General features: G+C 37.3%; 1 protein-coding gene across 4 annotated transcripts; it reads left to right on the forward strand.

The window, feature by feature from the left end:
- The first annotated feature begins 1,387 nt into the window (after positions 1-1,387).
- On the forward strand, positions 1,388-22,993 carry LOC132796787 (protein lozenge). 4 transcript variants are annotated; one of them, XM_060808070.1, is made up of 6 exons: positions 1,388-1,631; positions 2,729-3,432; positions 5,030-5,269; positions 13,296-13,409; positions 15,153-15,437; positions 21,726-22,993. In XM_060808070.1, exons 2-6 carry the CDS (start codon positions 3,075-3,077, stop codon positions 22,877-22,879), a joined length of 2,151 nt encoding a protein of 716 aa, XP_060664053.1. In that variant the 5' UTR covers positions 1,388-1,631; positions 2,729-3,074; the 3' UTR covers positions 22,880-22,993. The 4 variants fall into 4 exon arrangements, with proteins under 4 accessions (XP_060664053.1, XP_060664054.1, XP_060664052.1 ...); XM_060808071.1 differs by having other exon boundaries at positions 2,732-3,432; XM_060808069.1 differs by lacking the exon at positions 1,388-1,631 and having other exon boundaries at positions 1,691-3,432.
- The last annotated feature ends 1,305 nt before the right edge of the window (positions 22,994-24,298 follow it).

Genomic DNA, 24,298 nt, shown 5'->3' on the forward strand with positions numbered 1-24,298 from the left:
ATACATCAACACACACTCACATAGCAAGTGGAGCGATATGCGCATTTTTGCACACAAAATATGTTAGAATAAATGTTTGTGTATGTGTGAGTAATACTTATTGTTGTTATTATTATATTCGCCTGATAAGCTGCAAGTTTCCCACAGTAGCGAACGAAATAAACCAATGAAAATATTTAGATATCCCATGGGAGTAAAGCTAAAGACTGATAAACAATTATTATGAAGCCTAACAATGGCAACGACATAAAAGCAGAAATAAGTCAATATGTGCAAATTTTGCAGAATTTATTTATTTCAATTTTTGTGAAACTTGAAAATTTCTTAATTTTATTTTATAAAATGTTGAAATACTCGCACACAAGGAATTCTCAGATTGCAACTTGCGGACTTGCAGCAAACATTGTTTGGTCTAGACTCTAGACTCGGGCGACTTTCGAAATTGTTGAGTTCGAGTTCTTTGGTGAGACCACAAAAAGAGGTTGTGTGTGGCAACCGCAGCCCAATCGTTTTTTTGTATGATAACTTTTTATCTCAGTGCTATCAACATTTGTAAAAAAAAAAAAAAATATAATAAGAAGAATATTTATTTGGTAGTAAAACATTTTGTATTTATTTATTTATTCAGCAGCAATTGAAAACAACACTCAAATTGATAATGAACTTGAGCTCAACGCATAAATCAAAGTCACTCTTTTATGTTTTTATTTGGTTCGCCATGTGTCGAACAAGTCGAACACATGTAGCTGAGGAGGAATAATGCAGACAAAGTGTGAAAGAGCGAACCAAAGAGCGTGCTCTGGCCAATTGGCGAGACAACGAGACCAGGCCCAGGCTCCACCCAATGGTAGACAGCAATTGTCGCCCCAGAAAGCAAAGCGAGCGACAACAGCAACAGCAGCAACAACAACAACGACAAGAAGCGAGTGGAAAGCCAAAGTATGCCTCAACCACCATGACCTACAATGCACACAGTTACGCACACACTCTGATGCACACGCACACACACACGGAAACGTTGACCAATCAGCAATCGTTGTATGCGCACAATGCAAAGGCAACGCGAAGCCGATTGGCTGCCAAGCGACGCCGACGCACAGTCAGGAGTCAAAGACAGAGAGACGAACGTAACTTCAGCTATGCAAGCGTCAATTGCTGAATACACAACAAAAGAGCGCAGCCAAACCGAAGAGAGCCGAAGTGAGAGAGATAGAGAGAGAGAGCGCCTGCTTGTGTAAAGCAGCTTATCAGCACAGCAAGTGTTGTTGTTGCTGTTGGTGTGAGCTCGGCTCAACTCGGCTCAGTTCGGCTCGATTGACTTGTTGGCTGGCTCGCGGCTGCTGCTGCTGCCGTCGTTGGCGCTGCTGCTGCTGCTGTTGCGGCTGCTGCTGCTGCTGCTGATGTTGTTCTATGGGTTAAGTCGCCGCTGGTGGCCACGTTAGGTGTCAGTAACAATTGACTTCGACACGCGGACGCACCTGTTTTTTTACATATTTTGTTTGTTGCCAAAAACCAAAATACAAATAACAAAATAAACAACAAAAACTCCCCCCTCAAATGCAACTGTGTGTGTGTGTGTGTGTGTACGTGTGTTCGATATTAATTAATTACAATATCATTTTGTAAGCCGGGTAAATACAATAACGAAATTCGCATTTAGTTTTGCGATCGTCTCGCGAGCTACAAAAAAAAATCCCCAAAATAATTCAATACAAATATAAAAAAAAAACAAACATCTACAAAACCTATAAACAAATAGTAAAATACTTGTGAACTTTTCTACAAATGTTTTTGGTACTTTAAAACCAAACAACATTTGATGTTGTTGTTGTCACTGCAGTGGTTGTTGTGGCTGCTGCTGTTGCAGTTGTTGTGTATTTCTGTGAAACACTTAAAAAGAAACAAAATTGTTGACAAAATATTGTCGAAATAAAACAAGAAAAACTCTGGCATTGCTGCTCGCTGATCTTAATATTGTTGCTGTCGTTATTGTTGCTGTTGTTGCTGTTGTTGCTGCTGACGCATTGCTTGATGAGGGCGCTTAAATGAGGGCGCGTCTAAAATAATTCCACAGAATATGATTTACATGCTATATACATATGTATATGTATTATAATATAGTACAACTTTGATAATGCATGTAGCAACAACAGCAGCAACATTAATAGTTACTAAGGCAAAAGGGCAACCAAAGTTGCAACGCCTGAAAATAGGCAACAGCAACATCAGAACACGGCTTCATGTTTTCATGTTTTTTGCATCTTTTTTTCTGTGTGAGTGTGTGTGTGTGTGCATGATGTGGTATTGTGTGTATAGTTGTGTGTGCGTGTGTTTGTGCGTAGTTGTCAAATCAGAAACATAAAAGAGTTGCTGTCTAGAGTGATAAGAGCAGCAGCAACACACATTACAATTTTCAAATTATTGAACTGAGAAATAGCAGCAAATCAAAGCAATCACACTTGCAACACGCAACCCGCACAATCAATCGCGTCAACTTGGCGCCACAGCGGCAACAACAGCGGCGACAACAGCACCAGCAACAACATCAGCGCCATCAGCTGTTGGCGTCATCGATACTAAGAGCACTTTATACTTTATAGGGGCTCGTCAGCAGTAGCAACAGCAACAGAAAATGCAACAGCAATAGTTTAAGTAATAGTGACAGCAACAGCCACTGAAATAAGAGCAACAGCAGCATCAACATTAACAATAATTGTATTTACAACAGCAGCAACAGCAACTGCAATAACAGTTTGAAAAGCGGGATCAACAACAGCATCAACAACCACATTTACCAGCAACGAATCTGCAGGATTAAACACAAAAAATAGCAATTGCAACAATTGATTGCATGAACAGCAGCAGCAACTGCCTTAACAGCAACAGAAGCATTAACATAAATAGTAACAGCAGCAACTGCAACTGCAACTGCAACTGCAACTGTAGCAAACTGCAAGAGCAGCAGCAGCAGCAGCAGCAACAGCGACAGCGACAGCGCCGACGAGAGCAGCAACATCGATTGCAACTGCGAGTGCAAGTGAAATTGCCGCAACTGCGTCGGCAAGCAACGCAGAATGGTCACATCGTCGGCATCGCCAACAGGAACGGGAACGGGCTGGTCGGCACCTGGGGACTACAAGAGCGCCAACACAGCGGTCACAGCGGCAACGGCTGCTGCTGCCACTGGGATCATGTGCGAAGTGTTGCCGTCGAGCAGCGCCAGCGTTGGTAGCAGTTCGCCAACGGGAGGTGCCAGCAATGGCACCGCCAATAGTGCGCACAGTGGCAGCAATAAGAATAGCAACAGCAACAGTATCAACAACAACAATAACAACAACAACAACAGCAACAATAACAATGCAGTGCATCAGGATCTGCTTTGGATGGAACGATTTGTGCTGGAAAGACAACAGGAATTTCCAGGCGAGTTGGGTAAGGCAACACTACAGTGATCTCTGGATATAGTGAACGAATTACAAAGCAATGAAAATTAGTTTCTAAATCAATTACACAGAGTTAAACAAAGATCTCAAGGAGAACTTATTATTTAAGAAGGATCAATCTTCTCAGTTCATCGCAGTCAATCTTCGAAGTTTTTAGTGTCCAAATTTACGCGTCAGAGTGACCACTGTACGGTTCAGATACGTACTCAAAGTCTTAACAAAAAAAAAACTATTTGTGATACTTTGATACAAATTTATTGGAAGCGTCGCGAATCTCTGATCTCTTTATCGCTTGAACTCTTAAAGTACTACAGTGAATACTCATAGTTTCATACTCTTGAGCTTCTTTTTAATTAGCTTAATGCATTCTAAAGATTAAATATTCAAGTTTGTTGAAAATTGCAATTAAAAAATAAATTCTTAATACAACAAATTTTGATTAACACGATTTCTCAGAAATAAGGAAATTTCAAGTACAAAAGCCATTCAATCATCACAATTTGTTGTGTAATTTTAATCAGCTTCCAATGGATATTTCGATATACGCATTTATTACCAAATTCTCTCTTAAATCAATCAAGATACATTTTAAAATTTTGTTGCAGACTCATATTTAACATTTTCTAGGAATTTAAATTTAAAAAAGGAAATTTCATATGCAAAAGCAATTAAATTATTACAAGCTCTGATGTAATTTTTATCGATATTTCGATATTTATCACAAGAAATTCTTAAATCAATCTTGACACAGTTTGAAGATTAGTTTCTGACTCAACACATTTCAGAAGAATAGATCAATTTCTACATTTATGTTAAACTTGTGGCGTCGCGTAAAAGCAAGATATACTGTAGCACACTCAAGGATAATGCGATACACCTTAAAGAAAGTCAATGAAATCAACGATGCAATGTCCTCAGACTCAGATTGAAACATCAGCGCGTGTCAATTATTGAAGACAGGAGAAAATGTGCATGCAGCACTTGTTGGGCTTTTTTTACGGGTTCCTCGATGGTTATTCGATGATGCTGCCAATGCGAAAATGCGTAAATTGATATCAATAATTGTTATTGATATCGAAGCACGTTCGCTACGAAAGTTGTGAATAAAATCACAGCGAGTGAAATATGACTCTTGTTCTCCTCATAAAAAATTAAGGACAAAAATGTTAAACAAAGAATTTGAGCCCCATTCATAAATTCGCAGGTTCATGAAATCTGCTCAAAGTGTAGCTTCGACTTTTGGCCACCTAATTATTGTGTTATTATAACAACCAACAGTCGGCGCTTTAATCGCCATTCTGGGGTTATCCGGTCTGTATCCTGTTTGGCCGTCAACTGTCAACAAGGGTCACAACAAAATATCACAGCCCACTAATTAATTATGTAGCGTTTTTGAGTGGAGTGAAACCAGCGGATGTGGAGTCCAGATGATTGACTATCAATTATAGAAAAATTATGCCGCCAAATAACTATTAATTATTTACATTATTTTACACAAAAATCAATTAAATAAGCTGATTGAATTGCCATATTTTTTGATGTTTTATTTATTGTCATTTTATATTCTTTGTTTTGTTGTTTTCTAGTGCGAACGAGCAATCCATATTTCCTATGCTCAGCTCTGCCCTCCCATTGGCGTTCAAATAAAACGCTGCCGATGGCATTTAAAGTTGTCGCTCTAGCGGATGTCGGAGATGGAACTTATGTCACCATACGAGCGGGAAATGATGAAAACTGTTGCGCCGAATTGCGCAATTACACAGCACAGATGAAGAGCGGCGTTGCCAAATTCAACGATCTGCGCTTCGTCGGACGCAGCGGAAGAGGTGAGTGGCTTAGAACTTCGAATGTACTATAATTCATGTTAAACTCTTTTCATTTAAAACAAATGAAACTAGCAGCAGCATTTCTAGTTGCAATGGCAAAAAGTCTACAATGCGATATACAAATTCACTGAAAAGGTTTAGAAAAACAATAACGAAACACAAACAGCTGACCATCTATCAAGAAAAAACGTTCTTTATCAGCTACAATAGTTTTGTTTCAATCTAAAGCGCTTCAAATTATTTATCATCTATACAAAAGAATATCTAATAAAAAACAAAAATAATTAAGATAGGGTTAAAGTTTCTAGCTTTCAATTATAGTACGTTCACAATTGTATATCATTTTTGTATTTTAAATAATTGTGATCTTGCTTATTCATATGGAATCGTATATGATTCCTTGTAAAAAAGTTAAAAATAACTCAATAGCCTTTTAGTCTCAGATCGAAAATGTAGAATACTTTTAAACAATGTTCAAGAAATTTAACAACAATCTTAGCAATTATTAATGCTTCATAATAGAGCAGAATCTTCAGATGGTTACTGTTAATAATCTTGGTTGATGAGACAGTCGAAGAATTATAATTTAAAGAAAATAGAAGTAGGTATAAAAGTAAAGAGGCAAGTGTGAAAAGAAATCCGTCACCCAACAGCATGTTTAAGGATGTATCTAATTTGAAAAGAAAGTAAAGACAGACAGCACACATTGAACACTGCACTTGATTGCAATTCTATGCAACAAGACCCGAAATACAAAACGTGGCAATAATTCGGGCTTTTAGTACAAATTATACGAGCACACATGCGATATAAAGATGCACATTTCCTTGGGCGAATTATATTGCATGCATTTGAATGCTCATTTTACGCCTTTTCATTTGTCTCTCACACATTGTATACGCATATCGTAACAACGAGTTCATTCACAAATCAATGCTGAGAGCGGAAGCTCTCTGAAGAGCGGAAATGTTTTGATTGAGTGACGTGAGCTTCTCATATCGATCGATTGATCGGTCTGCAAGTGATGCCTAACACGCATCAAGGATCAACAATGTTCAGCAGTCATCACATTAGGCAGAGAGAGAGAAAGAGAGAAGTGACTGCTGCTGCTGCTGCTGCAGTTGGCGCTGGCCCCGAGGACAACATGCAATGAAATGTGAATAACATTAAAGGCAGCACACATCGTCATCGACTCGTGATCGTCTCGTGATCGTTCTCGTGCTCGTGCTCGTCGTGATCGTGTCGCGAATGTTGAGAGACGGTCGGCTGCTCAAAGTGCGCTGGCAAAAGTCGCTTGAGTGTCACGCGATGCTCGTTGCCAGCCAATAGCATAATCGATTTGAGCCCACCATTAATATGGGATATGCATAGAATTTGCAGCAACAGCAGCAAAAGCAGCAGCAGCAGTTGGCTAATTAGCTGCAACTGTTGTCGCCCTGACTGACTGACTGACTGGCTGGCTGACTGAATGGCTGCCCGCCACTTTTGCCTGCTGGCCCGGTCTCTGACGAGCATGCCTGCAAATTGGCTGCCCGTGCCGCAAAAGGCCAGCACATAATTACTGCCCCAGCAACAGCAGCAGCAACAGCAACAGCAACAGCAGCGGCAGCAATCGGTCGCGGCAGCGGCGACGGCGACGTCCGTCAGGCATGCAAATAACAAGCTAATGATGTAAAAACATAAGCGCTGACCAAATTGTCAAAAACAGCCTCAGCACACGTAACTCACCCAGCACTCACCCCACATTCACCACTCACCACCCACTTCTCCACTCCCTCAATCCCCACACCTTTCGCGATGTAAATCGCCAACCGGGACATCATGCGGCGAATTCTGATTAAATAACAAAACACATTCTCGTGGCAGCAGCAGCAACAACAATAACAGCAACAACAAAACAAAACACATTATATGCATTCAACAAAAAATCACATCCTCTCCCTTCCCCACTCCCTTCTATCCCCTTCGCTGTGGGCGGGGCTGAAGTTGCCTGACAATGTCATGCGCTGAAATTTTTGATGTTTTAATTTTCACTTGATTTTGTTTTTTCGTTGTTTTGTGTTTTTTGCGTATCATAAATGTTGTCCACCAACGCAAGCGAGCGGCACTTAATTCCATACTCTTATCGCTTAGTTGATTAATATTCATCATCTCTGCCTATCAGCTGGCCATCTAGCAACGCTCTAATCATATCAAAGGACTTGACTTCCACAAGTCAACAAGCCGAGCAAAGGATTAAAAGTACTCGCAAACAAATTGACAAATAAGTGGCACGCGCCAAAGCTATTTATAAGTCGCTTAACTCTGCCCCTAAAAACTTGGTTTCGCAAATGCTTCACAAAACATGAAATGCCTGTGTGAGAGTACACACAAGTATTTGTAAGATAGGGGAGGTACTCAATTCTAATAGATATAGGCGGGGTCAGAGAGTTTATTAAGAGTTGTGGGGAGCATATAAGAATTTGTCTTTAAATTAGTTATCAAATATGCTTTACTCCTGACTGACTGACTGACTGGGTAAACTATTCACGCTCAACTTAAATGGTAAGAGCGAGGAGGCTGCACTTTATATAGAGCAAAGCTTCTATTTGAGACTCTAGCTGAGAGTTTATAGGAAATGTGTGCCATAAAATAATGACAATCTCAATTCAGTCTACTACTTGATTGCCTGAGTAAACTATTCAATCTTAAATCGAAAGCTAAGAGCGAGGAGGCTTCAGTTTGTATAGAGCAAAGAGTCTACAATATCAGAGAGTTTATTAGGAAGTGTATGGCATAAAATAACAACTTGTCAGACAATATAAATTTTGTTTACTTCTTAATTGAACGAATAAGCTACGCTTAATCTAAACAGTAAGGGTTGAGGAGGCAGCACTTTGTATAGACTAAAGCTTCAGCACTATTCCAAGTAGAAGAATATGTAAATTCATACGAATTTCTTTCATTTTCCTTTTACACATTTTTAAATATATTTCATAAGACAAAAAATTATAAGAACAGAAGCAAAATACAGATTTCAATAAAAACAAACAATGAAAATATTTTAATTAAATATTGCGGAGTTTAATCATTTCCAGTTCGGTGATTAATTTCATTTCTTCATATTGTTAATCATACTTTATTTGTCCATTATTATTATTTAAGAACTACTTCTTATCAGTGTTGAAACTAATTAAATTTTATAAATATTGCACGAGCAATGTAAAGTAATTTTGTAAAAAAATAAATGCGTGTAGCTGAAAATGCCGCATAGCAACAATTATACAGGTCAAAGATCGACTCATCGACTATATTTATCAGGTCGCAATACCGTTACAATTTACATTTATCGTTTTTATTATTAACATAAACCTGCATATTCATCTGGGAAACGAAATGTTTCTTCAAAATCAAATTGAAAGTAAATATTAAAATTGTATTTCATTAAAGAAATGAGCTTAAAAATTTTGTTGAGATCACAGTTGTTGTTTCTGACAAAAAGTGAGAAAACAAAGGAATAAGAAATGACTAGGTAGTTATATGAATATGTTCAATACAATTGTTAAAGGTTCTACTAACTCATTTCACTTGTGGTTTCATCAGATGTAAACGGCCATACAAAAAAGTATCCTGTAAACGCGCTCTGAGCAACAAGCTGCTCATCAGTAAGACAATTATAATGTAGTATTGGGACATATGGACCGCCTACGACGAAAGTCCTTCATTAAACCGGTTCAGGTATAAAGCACTCTTCATAAAAGATAAAAACACGACTAGGCGAAATAATTAAATTGGACCCGAAGCTTTTAACTTATTGCCTTTATAAATGTTACAAAAACTACTTGGATAACGATGTACTATATCTCTCATTATTCGAGAGTGCTTTTAAAATGTATATCATTCACTTTTGTAATCAGCTGTTAAGTAAAATATAATAAAATAATATGTGATGTTGTTCAATTTAAATCGAATTTAGTTTTTGCAAATTTTCTATTTAAAATCATAATTGTGTAACTATAAAAATGTCCTCGAATTTCCTTGAATGAACAGGAGACAATAATGAAAATATCAGATGGCATATCAAATGTTGATGAAGCAAGAAAGATGAATATTCATATGTTTATCGAGATTGTCATGGTTAAAAACGTATTGTATTTATGCAAATGACATTATGACACACTCACTTTTGTGTGACCAAGAGCTATGAGTAAGAGAAGTCAAGAAGCAATAGCCTTGAATAATAATACACGTGAAATCGTTCTTCTAACCGATTATTGCCTAAATACTAGTGAAATTTACATTTACTGTCTTTTCATCAGCCGTCTCTAAATCAAAATTTGTCCATTTGCAGCCCTCGTTTAGGGTTTTTTTTTTGTGTAATTCTCTCGTGGCTCTTGCAGTTTATTTTTAATTCGATTGCTGCTACCAATTACTCTGATTATGATTACGATTACGAGGAGAGCCCAGAAGCCAGAAAACCCCGAAACGATTTTTATTGGATCGCTGTGCGTGGCTTATGATGCGTTATATGTTAGTTCAATGCTTCGCCTCCACTTGCCTCTATTGTTGAAATGTGGTTGAAGCTGATGACTTATTTAGATTGCATGCTTTGTTTTGCTTTTTACCGAATCAACTCAACTCACCCGCGAATAAGACCGACTGCTCTCGGCTGCTGCTGCTGCTGCTACTGCTGCTTATTATGATTATTATGTATTATCATTTACATTGAGTCTTTAGTGCTCCAAAGTAGTGCCATATTTTATCATAACCAACAAAAGGCAGACACACGAGAGCATATCTCGCACTCGTACATAGATTCCCTTGTTATACCCTACAACGGACTTTGGCTGTAAGGGGCATGCTGTTCTATGCTGTTCGATGTTGCCATTACATATAATATAGAAATTACAACTAGCATTCAAAGTCTCATTAAAATATAATATATTCGAATTGAATAGAATTTACTTTTGTTCTTACTTCACCAACTATATTTTTGTAAATTATTTAAAAGCATTCAGTGTCATTTGTATGTCTGCTGGAATGCAATTTCGAAATTTAACAATCACAACTCAATTCTTTATTCTGAATCACATTTTGATTAACTTATTATTTGTTAACAATTTTTGTAAATTACTTAAATGCATTCTATATCATTTTATTGTGTCTACAGGGAATTAAATTTCTAATTTTAAAAAATCACAATTTAATTCGTATATATTTATTTTCATTTTTCCCTAATTTAAAACTTAACTCTGAATTTAATTTTGATTAACATATGTATGTTAACTTTTGGCATTAAGAGCAACTCTGATCACAGGGTATCGCTTAGTCAAGCACTCCACTAGAGAGTTCTTACTTGATTTTAATTGTGTGTGCTCAAGAGTCCGATTGGTTACTTGATTGCCACACGAAAGTGCGTGCATATACATATATACGATTATGTTGCTCCAGATTTCCTTACCCATAACCCTTTTTCCATTCCCGTTAAGCAAACCAATTCAAGGTAACAACAATTCAACGACTTCGAGTCGGTTGAATTATGAGCTTCCCCCCCGCTCATAAAAAACAAAAAGGAAAGCAACTAAAATGGACTAGGAGTCTCTTTCAAAGAGATTTTGGTATTCGCTTTTGACTTTTTGATTTTTGTTTCATTACATCTTTGTTAGTTTTGTTTTGTATTTTTTCGCTTTTTGTTTTTTGTTGTTTTGTTGAAGCGCTTTTGATTAATTTGCCTGCTCGTTTCAATAGATTTAACTTTCAAACGCAAACGCGAGCTCAACTCCCGAAGTAATGAAGACATTTGTAGCCCACTTCTTCTCTATCATCTATGTACACGTAGCACGCCAATATATCTAAATGACAGCAGAGGGAATAGAGGGGACTGTCAGAAATGGAACAACGCTCTTTTGGAGGACAAAACGCTTTCTAACTGATGAACACACAATTTAAAGAGCCAGCATACACAAAATACATATATAGATATAATTATAATAGTAGTCGTCGCATATCAGGTTAACGAACTTTTCACAATATATACATGTGCTAGATAAATAAAATAACCTCGCTACTTACCTTATTAATTATCATGAGCTCTGCCGAATTGAATTCGAATTATGACAGCTTTGAAAATTAGTGCTTCCTAGTTATCGAACATCGATGAGCTGCTCTCGTGAGTTATCGTTGCGATGCATTTGAAAGTCTATCGACGAAATATTAACGAAAAATGTCGAATTCTACCGAATGTTATTCCTCAAAGCAAAAACAAAGAACTTTATTTTTATTCAAATGAAAAAGCATAACTTTGAAACATAGAAACAGTAAAGTAATTTTGTAGAATTATGCACTTTGCTAGGGCACAACAAAGACTCAGAAAGACACTGAGGATGGGCCTAAGGTTTTGCGGTTTTTACACACAAATACACACACATACACAATGGCGTGTATATGAATTTATGTCTGATTTCTGTTCTCTTGTTTTTCTGACCCTTGAGCTCCGTTTCGGCTTTGTAACTTAACTTACAAAGTAAATATAATGTCGCTGTTGTGGGTGTTTAATTATATACGAAAATAAATGCACAAAAAAGTGTGTTACATTCCATGTGCCATGTGTCTGTATGTCTGCCTCTCCATCTGCCCATCTGTCTGTCTCTATCTGTTTGTCGGTGTGCTAACCACAGAACACAATAACGAAGGCAGTGCTCTTATTATTTAACAACCAGACAGTGTGAAGGAGCAATCATTGCCACAAAGAAGTCAAAATGTTGACCAGCCTCCGCTTGATTTGTAGCACTCAAAACTGGGGCATTCGTTAATTTATTCGATTATGAAGAAGAATTGTGAATTGTTCTTTGGTTTCTATCGATACCAATCCAACACAAGTGTGTAAAAATAATCTATGTGAGATATGGCAAGTTTTCGAATGAATTAGTAAGCTTACAAAAAAAAAATATTATTATTAGAAAACATAAAAGTAGTTTACAATAATTTATAATAATATAATATGAAAAATAAAAACAAGCACATAACATGCGTAATCCACTTTTGTAAACCTTATTTAATTTAATAACATTCATGTACATCTTTTATCCAATTAAAATTTTTTTTTGTGATTTAAGATTTTAACACACAAATTTGTATTTGATTCAAATGAATGTACAATAGTGTTAACAACAAAATCTAAAATTCAACATAGCATATGCCCAATTTGATCTATTCTTATTTCTCCGACACTCTTCAAAGCCTTTTCTTCTATTATATCGCAATTACTCCTTAGAAAACAAAAATATATCTAGATGTATTTGCTTTTAACAAGTTATGTTAGAAACCCAAAAGATAAGTAGAAGTTTAGAATACATCTAAACCTTTTTTGAAAGCTAAACTATTTATTTTTGAAGTTACATTAGTGTTTCTGAGGACAAGCTAATTTCTATTGAGCTAATGTATCAAGTGCAGCATGAATCGGATGGCGATTTATCGTCCTTCTAAGCATTAACACAGTCTGATGCATTAAAAGAGCACAATGTTGCCCAACATGAGGCAGTCAACAGAAAGACAGACAGGTTTCAACATTTTTATAGCGTTATTATTATTTTGTTTAGTTGTAAAGGTTTTACGGGGCGCAAACACAACGTCCATCAAGAGAAGATCAACAAAATTTATGCAGAAAGTGTTCACATGAATTGCACCACACAGAAGCTAAAGGATTAGTTGAAATTTTGCTACTCTACAACATGAGTAATATAGATTTTTTTTTGCTATATATTCTTTTATCAAAATAAATATTAACTATTGCTGCAATTTTATTGAAATATTCAACACACTCGATTTGCAATGTAGTATGACAATATGGTTGATGTAGCCGTTATGCTCTTTCTTAAAGAAAGGGAAAACGTTGTGAGAATTATTCTGTGTTTGTGTTGTGTGTGGGGCGGAGTTGAAAATTGATTCGGTAGCCAATTTGTTGTCGCATAAATCAGTGAATGACTTTTACCACCGCTTTTGTACCTTCTGTTTCTGTATCTTATTCTTGTTCTTGTTCTTGTTGCAGGGAAAAGTTTTACGCTAACAATTACCGTTGCAACAAGTCCGCCACAGGTGGCTACCTACGCCAAAGCCATCAAAGTGACCGTTGACGGTCCAAGGGAACCGCGCTCCAAAACGAGTAAGTAACAACAAACAACAATAAAGAAGCATATCCCATAGCAATTAACACCCTGCACTTTACTAGCACTAAAGTTAAAAAGAAACAAAACAGAAAACAGAAAACAAAGAAAGAAAAGCAAAATCGCAAAATCGCAAAAAGAAAGGCTCGCCATCGATATGTGCAGTAGAGAGAGGCTTAAGCGTCTTTTAGCCATGTGGCCAATAATCCGCCTTAAATAAGTGTCTAATTAATGTAAATGGCTAAGCCGAGTTGCTCAATTGCACACACACTGAGCTAATCATTCATAATCCCTGGTGGCACAACATAAGGTCTGTTTGTTATTGTTGTGCTCGACATACGCTCAAAATATTTTCAAATTAGATTGACTTCGAAAATCGCACACACACACACATACACACACACACATCGTGTGTATGTGACAGATGACTGCCATTTTCTCTGGTTCTCGTATTAAGAAACCTTTCGGAAAGGTGTTTGAAAAGTGCAGCCGGTTGTTGCCTGTTAACGGACAGAAAGACAGACAGACAGACACACATACAGTAAGACATGCGGACAGACACGACGAGCTCAACCCAACTGAACTGAACTCAACCGAACTGAACTGCTTCCTACGGTTTCTGAAAATTTTGCGGTTTTCAAAGAAAACCTTTTTGCAAAGGCGGCAACGTCGGCGTTACTCGTATTGAGTTTTTAGTTCATGTAATGCATATACGTGTATAAATTAATTTTTTTTTTCTTTACTTATTTATTTATTTTTATTATGTATATATGTATACATATATTTTTTTTCGTTAAGGCATTTTTATGTCTTCACTCCACACAACACACTTAATGCGCCGACTCGAGTGTAGATAAGAATAAACTTATGCCCCGGTTAGCGGCCATTTGCTTATTTGTAAATTTCTTCATAACTTGCAGTTACAGTCAAACAGATGGCTATGCTGACGAGGCTACGCCTCTTTTTATAAAAATATTTGAAACATTAATTCATTTAGAGGTTAATATAAATTTTGGAATTATTTGTTATCTAGTAAAGAGTTTTACCGTAATATACTTCAGTTTAAATTGTTTTTATCTGATTTAAGTTATTCACAAAAACAGTTCGATTACTAAAATATAGAACTGTTAACTGATACATACCATAGAAAGACTATATACCATAAATTATGTAATAACTGACAGCTTTTAAAACCATATATATACCATACAAAAACTATATACCATTATACATATTTAATATACTATATACTAAATATCATAACAAGTATTGAACATACCCTATAATATACTAAATACCATAAAGTATAAATATACTCAAAATCAGAACAATATAATATATACCGTGAAGTATACTACATACCACAAAATATTCAATATACCATACAATATACTATATACAATAACATATTCAGTATACCATACAATATACTATATACCATAACTTATCCAATTCACTATATAATATGATATTCACTATAAAACACGGCACAGTTTATCACACTTAATACAAATGTTAAAGCGGCCAAATAAATATATAAATAGTAGATGGCAACAGTTTGCTAGCTTGTGAATTATTCGTAAGGTGTTATAGTGACTGGATCTAACTAGTTAACAAAAGGGGGAATAATAAAGCACAAAAAGTCGCTGGGTGTGATCCAAATCAAAAAGTGTAAAACACAGACGAACTTACGCAAAAGTTAATTAAAATATACGTATATTAATTAGGAATTTTCATTTCAGGTCCTCCAGGTGCGCAACCATATCGAGCACTGGGTCTCGGCCAACGGCCATTCATAGATGGTTTTCCCAAAACTTTTCACGAACTGGAAACGCTGCGACGATCGGCAAAAGTGGCGGCAGCGACAACAGCAGCGGCTGCGGCGGCATCGACTGTGGCATCGGTGGCAACAGCAGGCAATGGGTTGACAACGAGTGCACAGCAATTGGAGAGCAATTATTCGTCGTCAAATAGTACAATAAATTCAGATTGCCAGATCTATAAGCCAAACGCGCCACAAATTCAAGGTAAGTGGCGAGAAACAAACGCTTTCTCAATAACTTTTCCACACACGCTTTCCACTTTTCCCTCCCCCCTCAGACATCCATCAAAAACAAAAATAATAAAACTGAACCAGGAAAGTTAAACGTTATAATTGAGTTAATAAAGTGCCTCAGTCTCAGTCTCTGTGTCTGTCTCTGTCTTAGTGCTAGTCTCGATTTATTTTTGGTATTTATTACTTTTGACATTGTGACGCTAATTTATTTATTTTTTCTTGAACATAACTTAAAAATAGTTCAGTTCAACGTCGCGTAGTCGTATATACAAGTATAAATTTGTACCCGCCAAACATTGATTGATTAGGAAATCGCAATATATAATTCGATTACTGTAAGTGAAAGTCATGCTCAAGCTTCAACTAAAGTTAAAACTTAATTGACATTGTCGAACAATGTAAAGCGAAGAGAATTTTGAAATTTAAGAATTGAAAACATGCAAATTACTCGCAAATGCGCTAATTTGAGAGCAGAGAATCTGTAAAGCATCTCTGTGTGTAGCGAAACAAATTAAAGGAGCTGTGAACTGTTGAATCTAAATCTGGATCGGGGACTGGTACGAACAGAAGGCACTGGCTATGTGAATGTGAGAAATGGAAATGGGTATACGACTGGATTGAACTCAACTGACTCACTTTATTCATGACTCAGCAGTTGCTTGGCCGCTAGACAAATCTGTAACACGAAACAAAAACAAACTCAGATGCGACGACTAAGCGTTACTTATGCTAATTAATTTATTAATTTTGTATACTGTTTTATTTTTTGTTGTTGTTTGTTTTTTGTGAGTTCGCGCGCGCTCGCATTTTTTTGTTTCGTTGCCAAGAGATCGAGCGAGTCGTCTGTGTGGAGTAGACCTGGCTCATCGAACTGGTCAAATACGATTCAAGTATAAATATATGCGTACTCTCTTATTCGCATGTGTGCGTGTGTGTGTGTGTGTGTGCGTGTGTGAATAAAATGACACATCGTTGATATCGCAGCGTCGTCGTTGGGTGTGTCAATTATCGAAAAGCAATAGCAACCATAAAGCTCAACAATACAGCTATAGATACAGATACAGATACTGATACAGCTACACAGCTACAGATACTTTTTGGCGCTGCAATCGTTTTCGTTTTCGTTTCGGTTCCGAAAATAAACTATGCCGGAAATGCCCCGAGCTTATTTTTAAAAATCTCTCAGCAATGTTTTGCACTGTGAAAAGCTTTAAGTTTGCTTTTTGTTTATTGTTGTTGTTGTTGCTAGCCATAAATTAACTCATGAATATTTAAATGTGGCGCTTAAAGTTTTCAATAGATACACTCGATTGTGGCTGAAATCATAGATGATGCACAACATTTTGTGTTTGGCACAAAAAATCATTGAGAAATTCCCAGAATATCAAAAAAAGGCAGCAAAAAGTTACGCATCTGTTTGATTGCTTATTAACGTTGTAATGACCAAGAAAGAGAATTCTTTTTGTACTGAAATATTCTTATTCTTAGGCAAGGTGTTGGCAAATAATTTGTTAATGTTAATCAACATTTTATAAAAGAAAGTCTGTTCGATATAGTCAAGAAAAGTTAAAACTTCATAGATGAAAAGTCAAACTAATTAACTACAAATTATTCATTCTTCCAATTAAAATAGTTAACTCAGTCAGGATAATGAACAAATATGATTTATATAAATATTGTTTATTATCCTAACTAAGTTACATATTTCAATTAGAATAATGAATAATTTGCTACCTATTTAAAATGTATTAATGGTTCAATAACACAAGCTAATGCTTATCAAATCGATTGTTTATACAAATTTCAAACCTAAATGAGAATAAAGAATAATTAGGATCCGATTTACAAATTTGTTACCATCTTAACAATACAAATAGCTTCTTATCAAATCGTAAATTTATTCATTTGTTTGTCATTTACATACAAAATTCAAATCAAATGGGAATAAGGAATAATTCGCATCTAACAAAAATTGTTGCTTATCAAATCGCAAATAAAAAATATTAAAACCAAAAATTAAATTATGAATAAATGACCGATCTACAAATTTATTACTATTCCTGCTAATTATTTCGTAAATGAAATCAATTCTTTATTACACACAAGATTAAAATAATAATCGTTATTTTAATTTTGATGGATCTTTGGATCGGTGTTCTGTTCTATTTTTGCTTGAGGGCTAAACACCTGTGCAACAAATTACGAGCATGTGGCAAGTGGGAAACAAATTCTTTTATTTTTTGCATCTGAATCGATTATTTCCTGTGCTCGCAGACATCGAAGAAGATGCCATCCAACGATTGATGTGTGTGTGTGCTGTATGAGCTTCAAATGTTGCAGCACTTGACATGCGGCTGATGCGTTCGTGTTGCAATATAGTTTGAAACTACATCTGTTTGGCGTGTGTAGCGTTTTTTTCGATGTTTTTGGTGTTGTTATATTTTGGGGTAATGGCGAGAGCTTTTTACTTGATGGTAGTATGTGAGTTCAAGCCACAAATCAATCCAAATGCGGTTACGCAGCTGTTGCTGTTGCTGTTGCTGCACCAACAGCAGCCAGCATTCAACATCAAATTGCAAGATGCATCCAGAAATGTGTGCCGTGTGTGCAAGACTCACACACACACACACACACACACACTCACACACTGTCAACCATCGCACATTGAAATGAAATCTTTTTGGCCCATAAAACGCCAACTGTGGCCAAGTTGGTGCGCCACCAAACTCCAACCGCAAACTCACTTCCGTTTCGTGCCGTTTGCTGTTTTACAACGACGTCCACATTATTGTTGTTGCTGCTGCAATTTTTTTAAGCGTCCGCCATTTTGTAAGTTATACACAACAAAAAACGAACAAAAAACGCAACATTTAAGTTGAAGCTAAGGCAAAGAAGGCAAGCTTACATATATTTCTATATGTAGAGGCACTTTAATTAACATTACTAGTATAAGCACTCGTTGCCGTTGTGGCAAATACTTCAAGCTCTGCTCTCACTCTTTCTGTCTCTGTCTTTGTCTCACTCTCTCTCACTTTTGGCTGATCATAATGAGACCCAAGATGGCGACGACTTCGAAAGCTGTGAGAACCGGGAAAAGGGTCGCTGAGCGGAGCTTCAACTTCGGCTTCAACTTTTGCTTTAACTTCTACTTCTACTTCTGCTTCTACTTCAACTTCTGCTTTTGCTTGAAACTTGTGCCCCAATATTGCCAATGCCCTGCTGCCGCCGATTATTGGTTTTGCCGGGGCTGCGGTTTTTCTTCCAGCCGATTCGTTTTCGATGATGCACAGTGTCTCTTCCTCGTTTGCACGTTTCCCCGTTCCTTCCTCGCTCACGCTTGATTGCATGCCAAACGGATATGGGATATGGCCAGCGAAAATCGAAGATATCCGGACGAGACTCTCTGGCCAAAACAATTGCTGCATGTGCTGCAAGTGCTATGAGAATCAATCTGCTGCTGTCTTTTATTTCTGCCTATTCTGCCGCTTTTGCTTCTTACCAATTTGTATTCTGCACTTTGCATATAGTCTAGAGCTGTCTCAGTTCGTAACCCAATAAAAAGTTCAACAAGTGCATCTCGATATGCAAATTATTATAATTGAATATTGCATTCAAGCTAGGAGAATAATTTGCAATGAAATAGTTTAGAATGCTAGACTTATTCTGGTTTTCTTAGCTTAAAATGTTTTAAAGTCTGCACATGCATTAAATTTCTTTTGATTTCTATATTTAATACTTTTGTGTGTTTGGTTGATAATTGACTACAATCAATTTCTTATTAAACTTCCAAATTGAAATAGTTTACAAATATTAATAATAAATTAATGCCTCCAGCTGTTACTCATAAAACTTTGTTTAATTTGAAATATTTAAGCGTTTGTTAGGTTTCAAGATTGAAGTAATAAAAATTATATAGTTTGAAGATGATAAGTTAAAATTAAATGCCAATTCTATCAGCTAATTAAAATGTTCTCTTAAAGTTTAAAAGCTCAATGAAAATGGTAAAGAGAAACAGTAGAAGGGCCACAAAATTGGTAAACACATAAAATAAAATCTATCACATCCTTTATTGACCTTAAGTGACGGTAAAACACCCACTTTAAAACAATGTTTGCGTTGCATTTCTAATTTGAGCCTTGCCGCAAATTATGTTAGTTAAATAAACCTGACATTACGTATACGCACCGTGAGAGAACGGCCGGCAATTACAGTCAACGCAAGTGACATTAATGAGTGAGTGAGTGGACTATGACCAAGGTCTAATAGCAGTCTCTGTCTTAACTTCCCCTCCACTGGCGCCAGCCTTTAAATGCCTGATGTATAAGTACGTGCTGCCCTGGCTCAGTTGAGTTAAGTTGAGTTCTCTGCTCTCTGGGCCATTATTCGCCCCGTTTGCTTTCACCCCGATGGTCTCGCTTCATTGCAACCTCGGCAATGTTGCGGTAGTTGTGTTTTGTGATTACTACAACCAACGGCTACATGCTTTCTGCTTTTGCAATGCAATTTGGCGCCTTAATTGAAACATTAAAATGTGATAAGTGCCGGGTGAAAAGTTGCATGCATGCCCTACTACAATATTACGCTCCGCCTTCTCCTCCTCCTTCGTCACCCAACCCTTTCATTACCTATAGGCGGTAAATGCAAAAGACTAACATTTCAATGAATGTGATGCGTATGCGAATGGAAATGCTTGGACAGAAAGCGTAAGATGCAGATGAAGCTTTGATCCTTTGATCTTTGACCTTCGGTGAAATAAAAATGTACATAAATATGTATATTGAAATGTACATATAATTTGGTGTGAAATTAAATGTACATACATGATAAGAAACGTACATAAATATACATACATATATCTATACATATTGTATTTACTTATGTCAAATTATAAATGAACATACATAAGTTTATTGAAATGTTTAAGTGTATATATTTATATTTGGTATACAAACAATATGTATTTATGTAATTAAATGTACATATATGTGTTCAAATTTAAACATAACATATGCAACATATCCATGTGTATATCTTATAATGAATATTTATGTATAAAAATTCACACTTTTTTACATATTCACTTTATACTGCTATTGCAATGAAAATCTTAATACATCCTTTTACTTTGGTTATTAGAGGTATTTGCTGAAATATTGAGATACCAAACAACATAAATTAAACAACTAAATTTTGTTTTGAAGTTGCGTTTGTAATATAATATTTTATAATTTCAAACGCGTTGGTCGTCAGCACAGCTATTTCAAAGTTCACATCAGTATTTATATAAATATATGTACATATATTTAGATGTACATATACATATCTATTAATAGATATATATGTATGTACGTAAACGTATGTACATCTTTTTAAATAAATAAATTTATGCAAATATTGATAGATATTGCATAGATTCACTTACTATATATGCGCATCTACGTACATACATATGTACATATATACATACATACAACTGTACATATTTGTGTATATAATTCTATGTATGTATACTAATTTAATCGATTTATTTACGCTATTGATGCACATTTATATATGTCTTCATAATGTATGTATAATTATACATACTTCTATGTTTATGTATCAAAAGGTATGCCTATGTATACGCGTTTAGCTTTTCATTAACAAGCTCTGAGATTATGAGCACGATAATTGAAAAGTCTTCAACCTGGCGCCTTCTAATAAATTTGATTAATTAAACGACATTTTTGGCATCTTGTTTTCACCGACTTTTTGAACTTTATACTTTACGCTGTCACTTGCTTGTAGCAGCTTCCTGAGCCCGCTCGCTGGCTTGCAACATAATTAATCAAAATATGTGCGTCGCAACATTGATGATGTCGCTTGAGTAAGGAGGATTGAGGATGATGAAGGCGTCCCGCTGTTTTTGTTTTGCCATTTGTCTGGGAATGCCTTGGAATTTTCTTTTGCTCTGCCAATTTGTTAACCCTTTTTTTTGTCAAAGGGATAGGTGGTGGGTGGTGAAATGTTCGATGCTGGGTGACTGAAAAGTACAGTGGAAGGGCAAGACACACACGTGGGTCTCGTCAGCGCATATGAAATTATTTTACAATTATCCATTTCTGCAACGCCCACGCATGCGACTGACAAGTGCATAGAGTGAGAGAGAGAGAGGGAGAGGGAGAGAGAGAGAGAGAGAGACAGAGATTGGGAATTGCTTGTTAATTGGCTTTTGTGTCTATCAAATCTGACAATATGTATTTATGAAATTTATTTACAGAGTCCGATATGATAGGCGCAGCCGAGTGGACAGGCTCAAGTGGGTCCGCTGGCAATGTTGCGTATCCCGTTGGAGTTGGCGTTGGCGTTGGCGTTGGAGTCGGTGTTGGAGTTGGAGTTGCCGGAGTGCCGTATCATCATGCCCATCACAGTCACTCGCATTCGCATTCGCACACCCATTCGCACTCACACTCGCACTCGCATTCACATTCGGCGGCGCATCATCATCATGCGCACCACTTGCAGCATCAAGTGGCCTTGCCACCGCCACCGCCACCGCCGGCCGCAGCGCCCGTCGCTGTGCCGGTGGTGAATGCGACGGCCATGAATCATTATGGCAGCGCCATGGGTGGCTATGACACAACCACACTGGACGCCGCTGGCAATTATCACATATCGACCGTGCTCCCCGATATGCACGGCTTTACCACCGACCCCTATCAGACGGCCACCTCCGCCGGCTATGGGGGTGTCGGTGTCGGAGTTGGAGTTGGAGTTGGAGGCGGTGGCGGCGGTGGCATTGGCAACAAATCGGATCTGGATTCGATCAGCTATGGCGCAACGCCAGCGGCTGCGTATAATAATGCCGCTGCCTGGTCGAATGGCTACAACAACTATCAATACGGCAGCTGTTCGGCGGCAACGGCGGCGGCGGCTCAATATGCGGGCGCCGGTGGGCATGGCAGTGCACCGCCACCGCCGCCGCCAGTGGTGCTCTATCCGCAACTCTACTCGACGGTCAATCAGAATCAAATCCATCTGCATCTGCATAGCAGCGAGAAGCTGGAGCAATATCTGGCCACCGATCAGCAGCTGACAATAAGCTCATTAGCTGGCAATCGTTCGGGCATTGAGATTGGTCTCGGCGGCGGCGGAGGTGGCGGAGGCGGAGGCGGTAATAATGGTGGCATTGCTTTGGGCTCGGATCAGGAGCAGCAGGCGGCGGCTGTTGCCATTGCGGAGCAGGCGGCCGAAGGTGCCGCCTCGCAGAACTATCATTTGCATCATCATCACCATCATCACGACTCGCAGCGGCAGGCGGAAGCTCAACAGCAGCAGCAGCAGCAGCAGCAGCAGCATCAGAGCGAAGTCAACAGCGATGCGGCGAGGGACGAAGATGTCACTGATCTCACCCAGGTCTGGCGTCCCTATTGACCCAATCTCATATCGCGCGCACTTCTGCACATAGAACTGAACTAGAATTAAAAAACAACAAACAAACAACAAGCAAAACAGAATACTCTCCTCCCTCTGTCGCGTACACTTTTTTTTTTTGCTTCCCAATCGTTATACTGATACCCTGAGCAATGGATCGAAAGCGGGCATATTTTGTTTAGTGCAATAAGCAAAACTTTGTTCGATTCTACCATATTCAAAGTTTGTACATAGCTTCCTCTTAGATAGATTCTTTATTTATAATCAACATACATATATAATATTTCTCGCCAAAGTACACAGCTTAGAGCTCAGGGTATCTTCTCCAAACTCTAGAGCGCTCTTGTTTTTTTTTTTACTATCCTTAAGAGTTGTAAATAATACCGATACTATATATATGTGTAATAATAGTAAAACGTATACCATCTGTACATGACTAAGAATAATACAATATATATGGTATAAATATAATATATATATATATTTTTTTTTGGAATTTAGTCTTAAGTCTAGACTCTAGTTTATAACTAGGATAATGTATTGAATATTTTCGATTATTTCGTTCAAAAATTTGCGAAAGGCGTTAAATAATATAACTGAAGACTATAAATAAAGTTATTGTATTTATTTAAAAACAATTCATACGCATCCCTCGTTTACCTTCATTGCAAAGACAAAAAAAAAAGTAGCTAAAAACTAAGAAATGTACGATTATGCAAAAAGTTAACCACAAAACGAATGAAATGCAGGGAAAATGGTAAAAATACTCCGACACAATAAAATAATAATGGCAACAACAATTACTACAGTTAATTATGCACATATTTTAAAGAGAAAGAGAGAGAGAGAGAGAGAGAAGCAAGCAAAAATAAGAGATACGCAAAAAAAAACAGCATTTGTGAAAATCATGAATTTTGAATGAAGCCATAAAAGTGAGTTCAAATAAGTTATGCCTTGAGTAATGCAACAAAACCACACAAAAGATGAACATCCATGCCCCTCTGACTCTCTCATGTTACACACATAGTTGCATTTGGGGGCATCAACAACAGCTACAACAACAACAACAACTACAACTACTGTGATACACTCTGCTGCAGTTGAGTTGGCTGCAAGCTCTTCTTCTTGATCCAGAGATCTCCGTCTACATTTTTCTCTTTTACAGTTTTGCAGTTTGAACTAGAGCAAAATGTGCTACAATTGTGTTGTGTGTGCAAATCGATAGCACGCAGTCAGTTGTTAAATTGAAAAAGACATTGCCAAAGACTGCATGCGTATAGCATAACTATGCGTGTGCCATGCATGTGTCCAGCCAGCCAGTCAGTCAGTCAGTCAGTCATTCAGGCGAAGGAGCTGGAGCTGGAACTGGAGAAGAAACTCTAGCCAGTGCCGAGAAGCCAAATGCAAGCAGCGGCAATT

This window comes from Drosophila nasuta, chromosome X (assembly GCF_023558535.2).
Source record: "Drosophila nasuta strain 15112-1781.00 chromosome X, ASM2355853v1, whole genome shotgun sequence".
NCBI lineage: Eukaryota > Metazoa > Arthropoda > Insecta > Diptera > Drosophilidae > Drosophila > Drosophila nasuta.

Excerpts from the sequence above, each read along its gene's own strand:
- LOC132796787 (XM_060808070.1), top strand. The coding sequence starts at position 3,075 with ATGGTCACATCGTCGGCATCGCCAACAGGAACGGGAACGGGCTGGTCG. Across the intron at positions 13,410-15,152 it reads GGAACCGCGCTCCAAAACGA|GTCCTCCAGGTGCGCAACCA; the intron begins GTAAGTAACAAC and ends TTTTCATTTCAG. Across the intron at positions 15,438-21,725 it reads AAACGCGCCACAAATTCAAG|AGTCCGATATGATAGGCGCA; the intron begins GTAAGTGGCGAG and ends ATTTATTTACAG.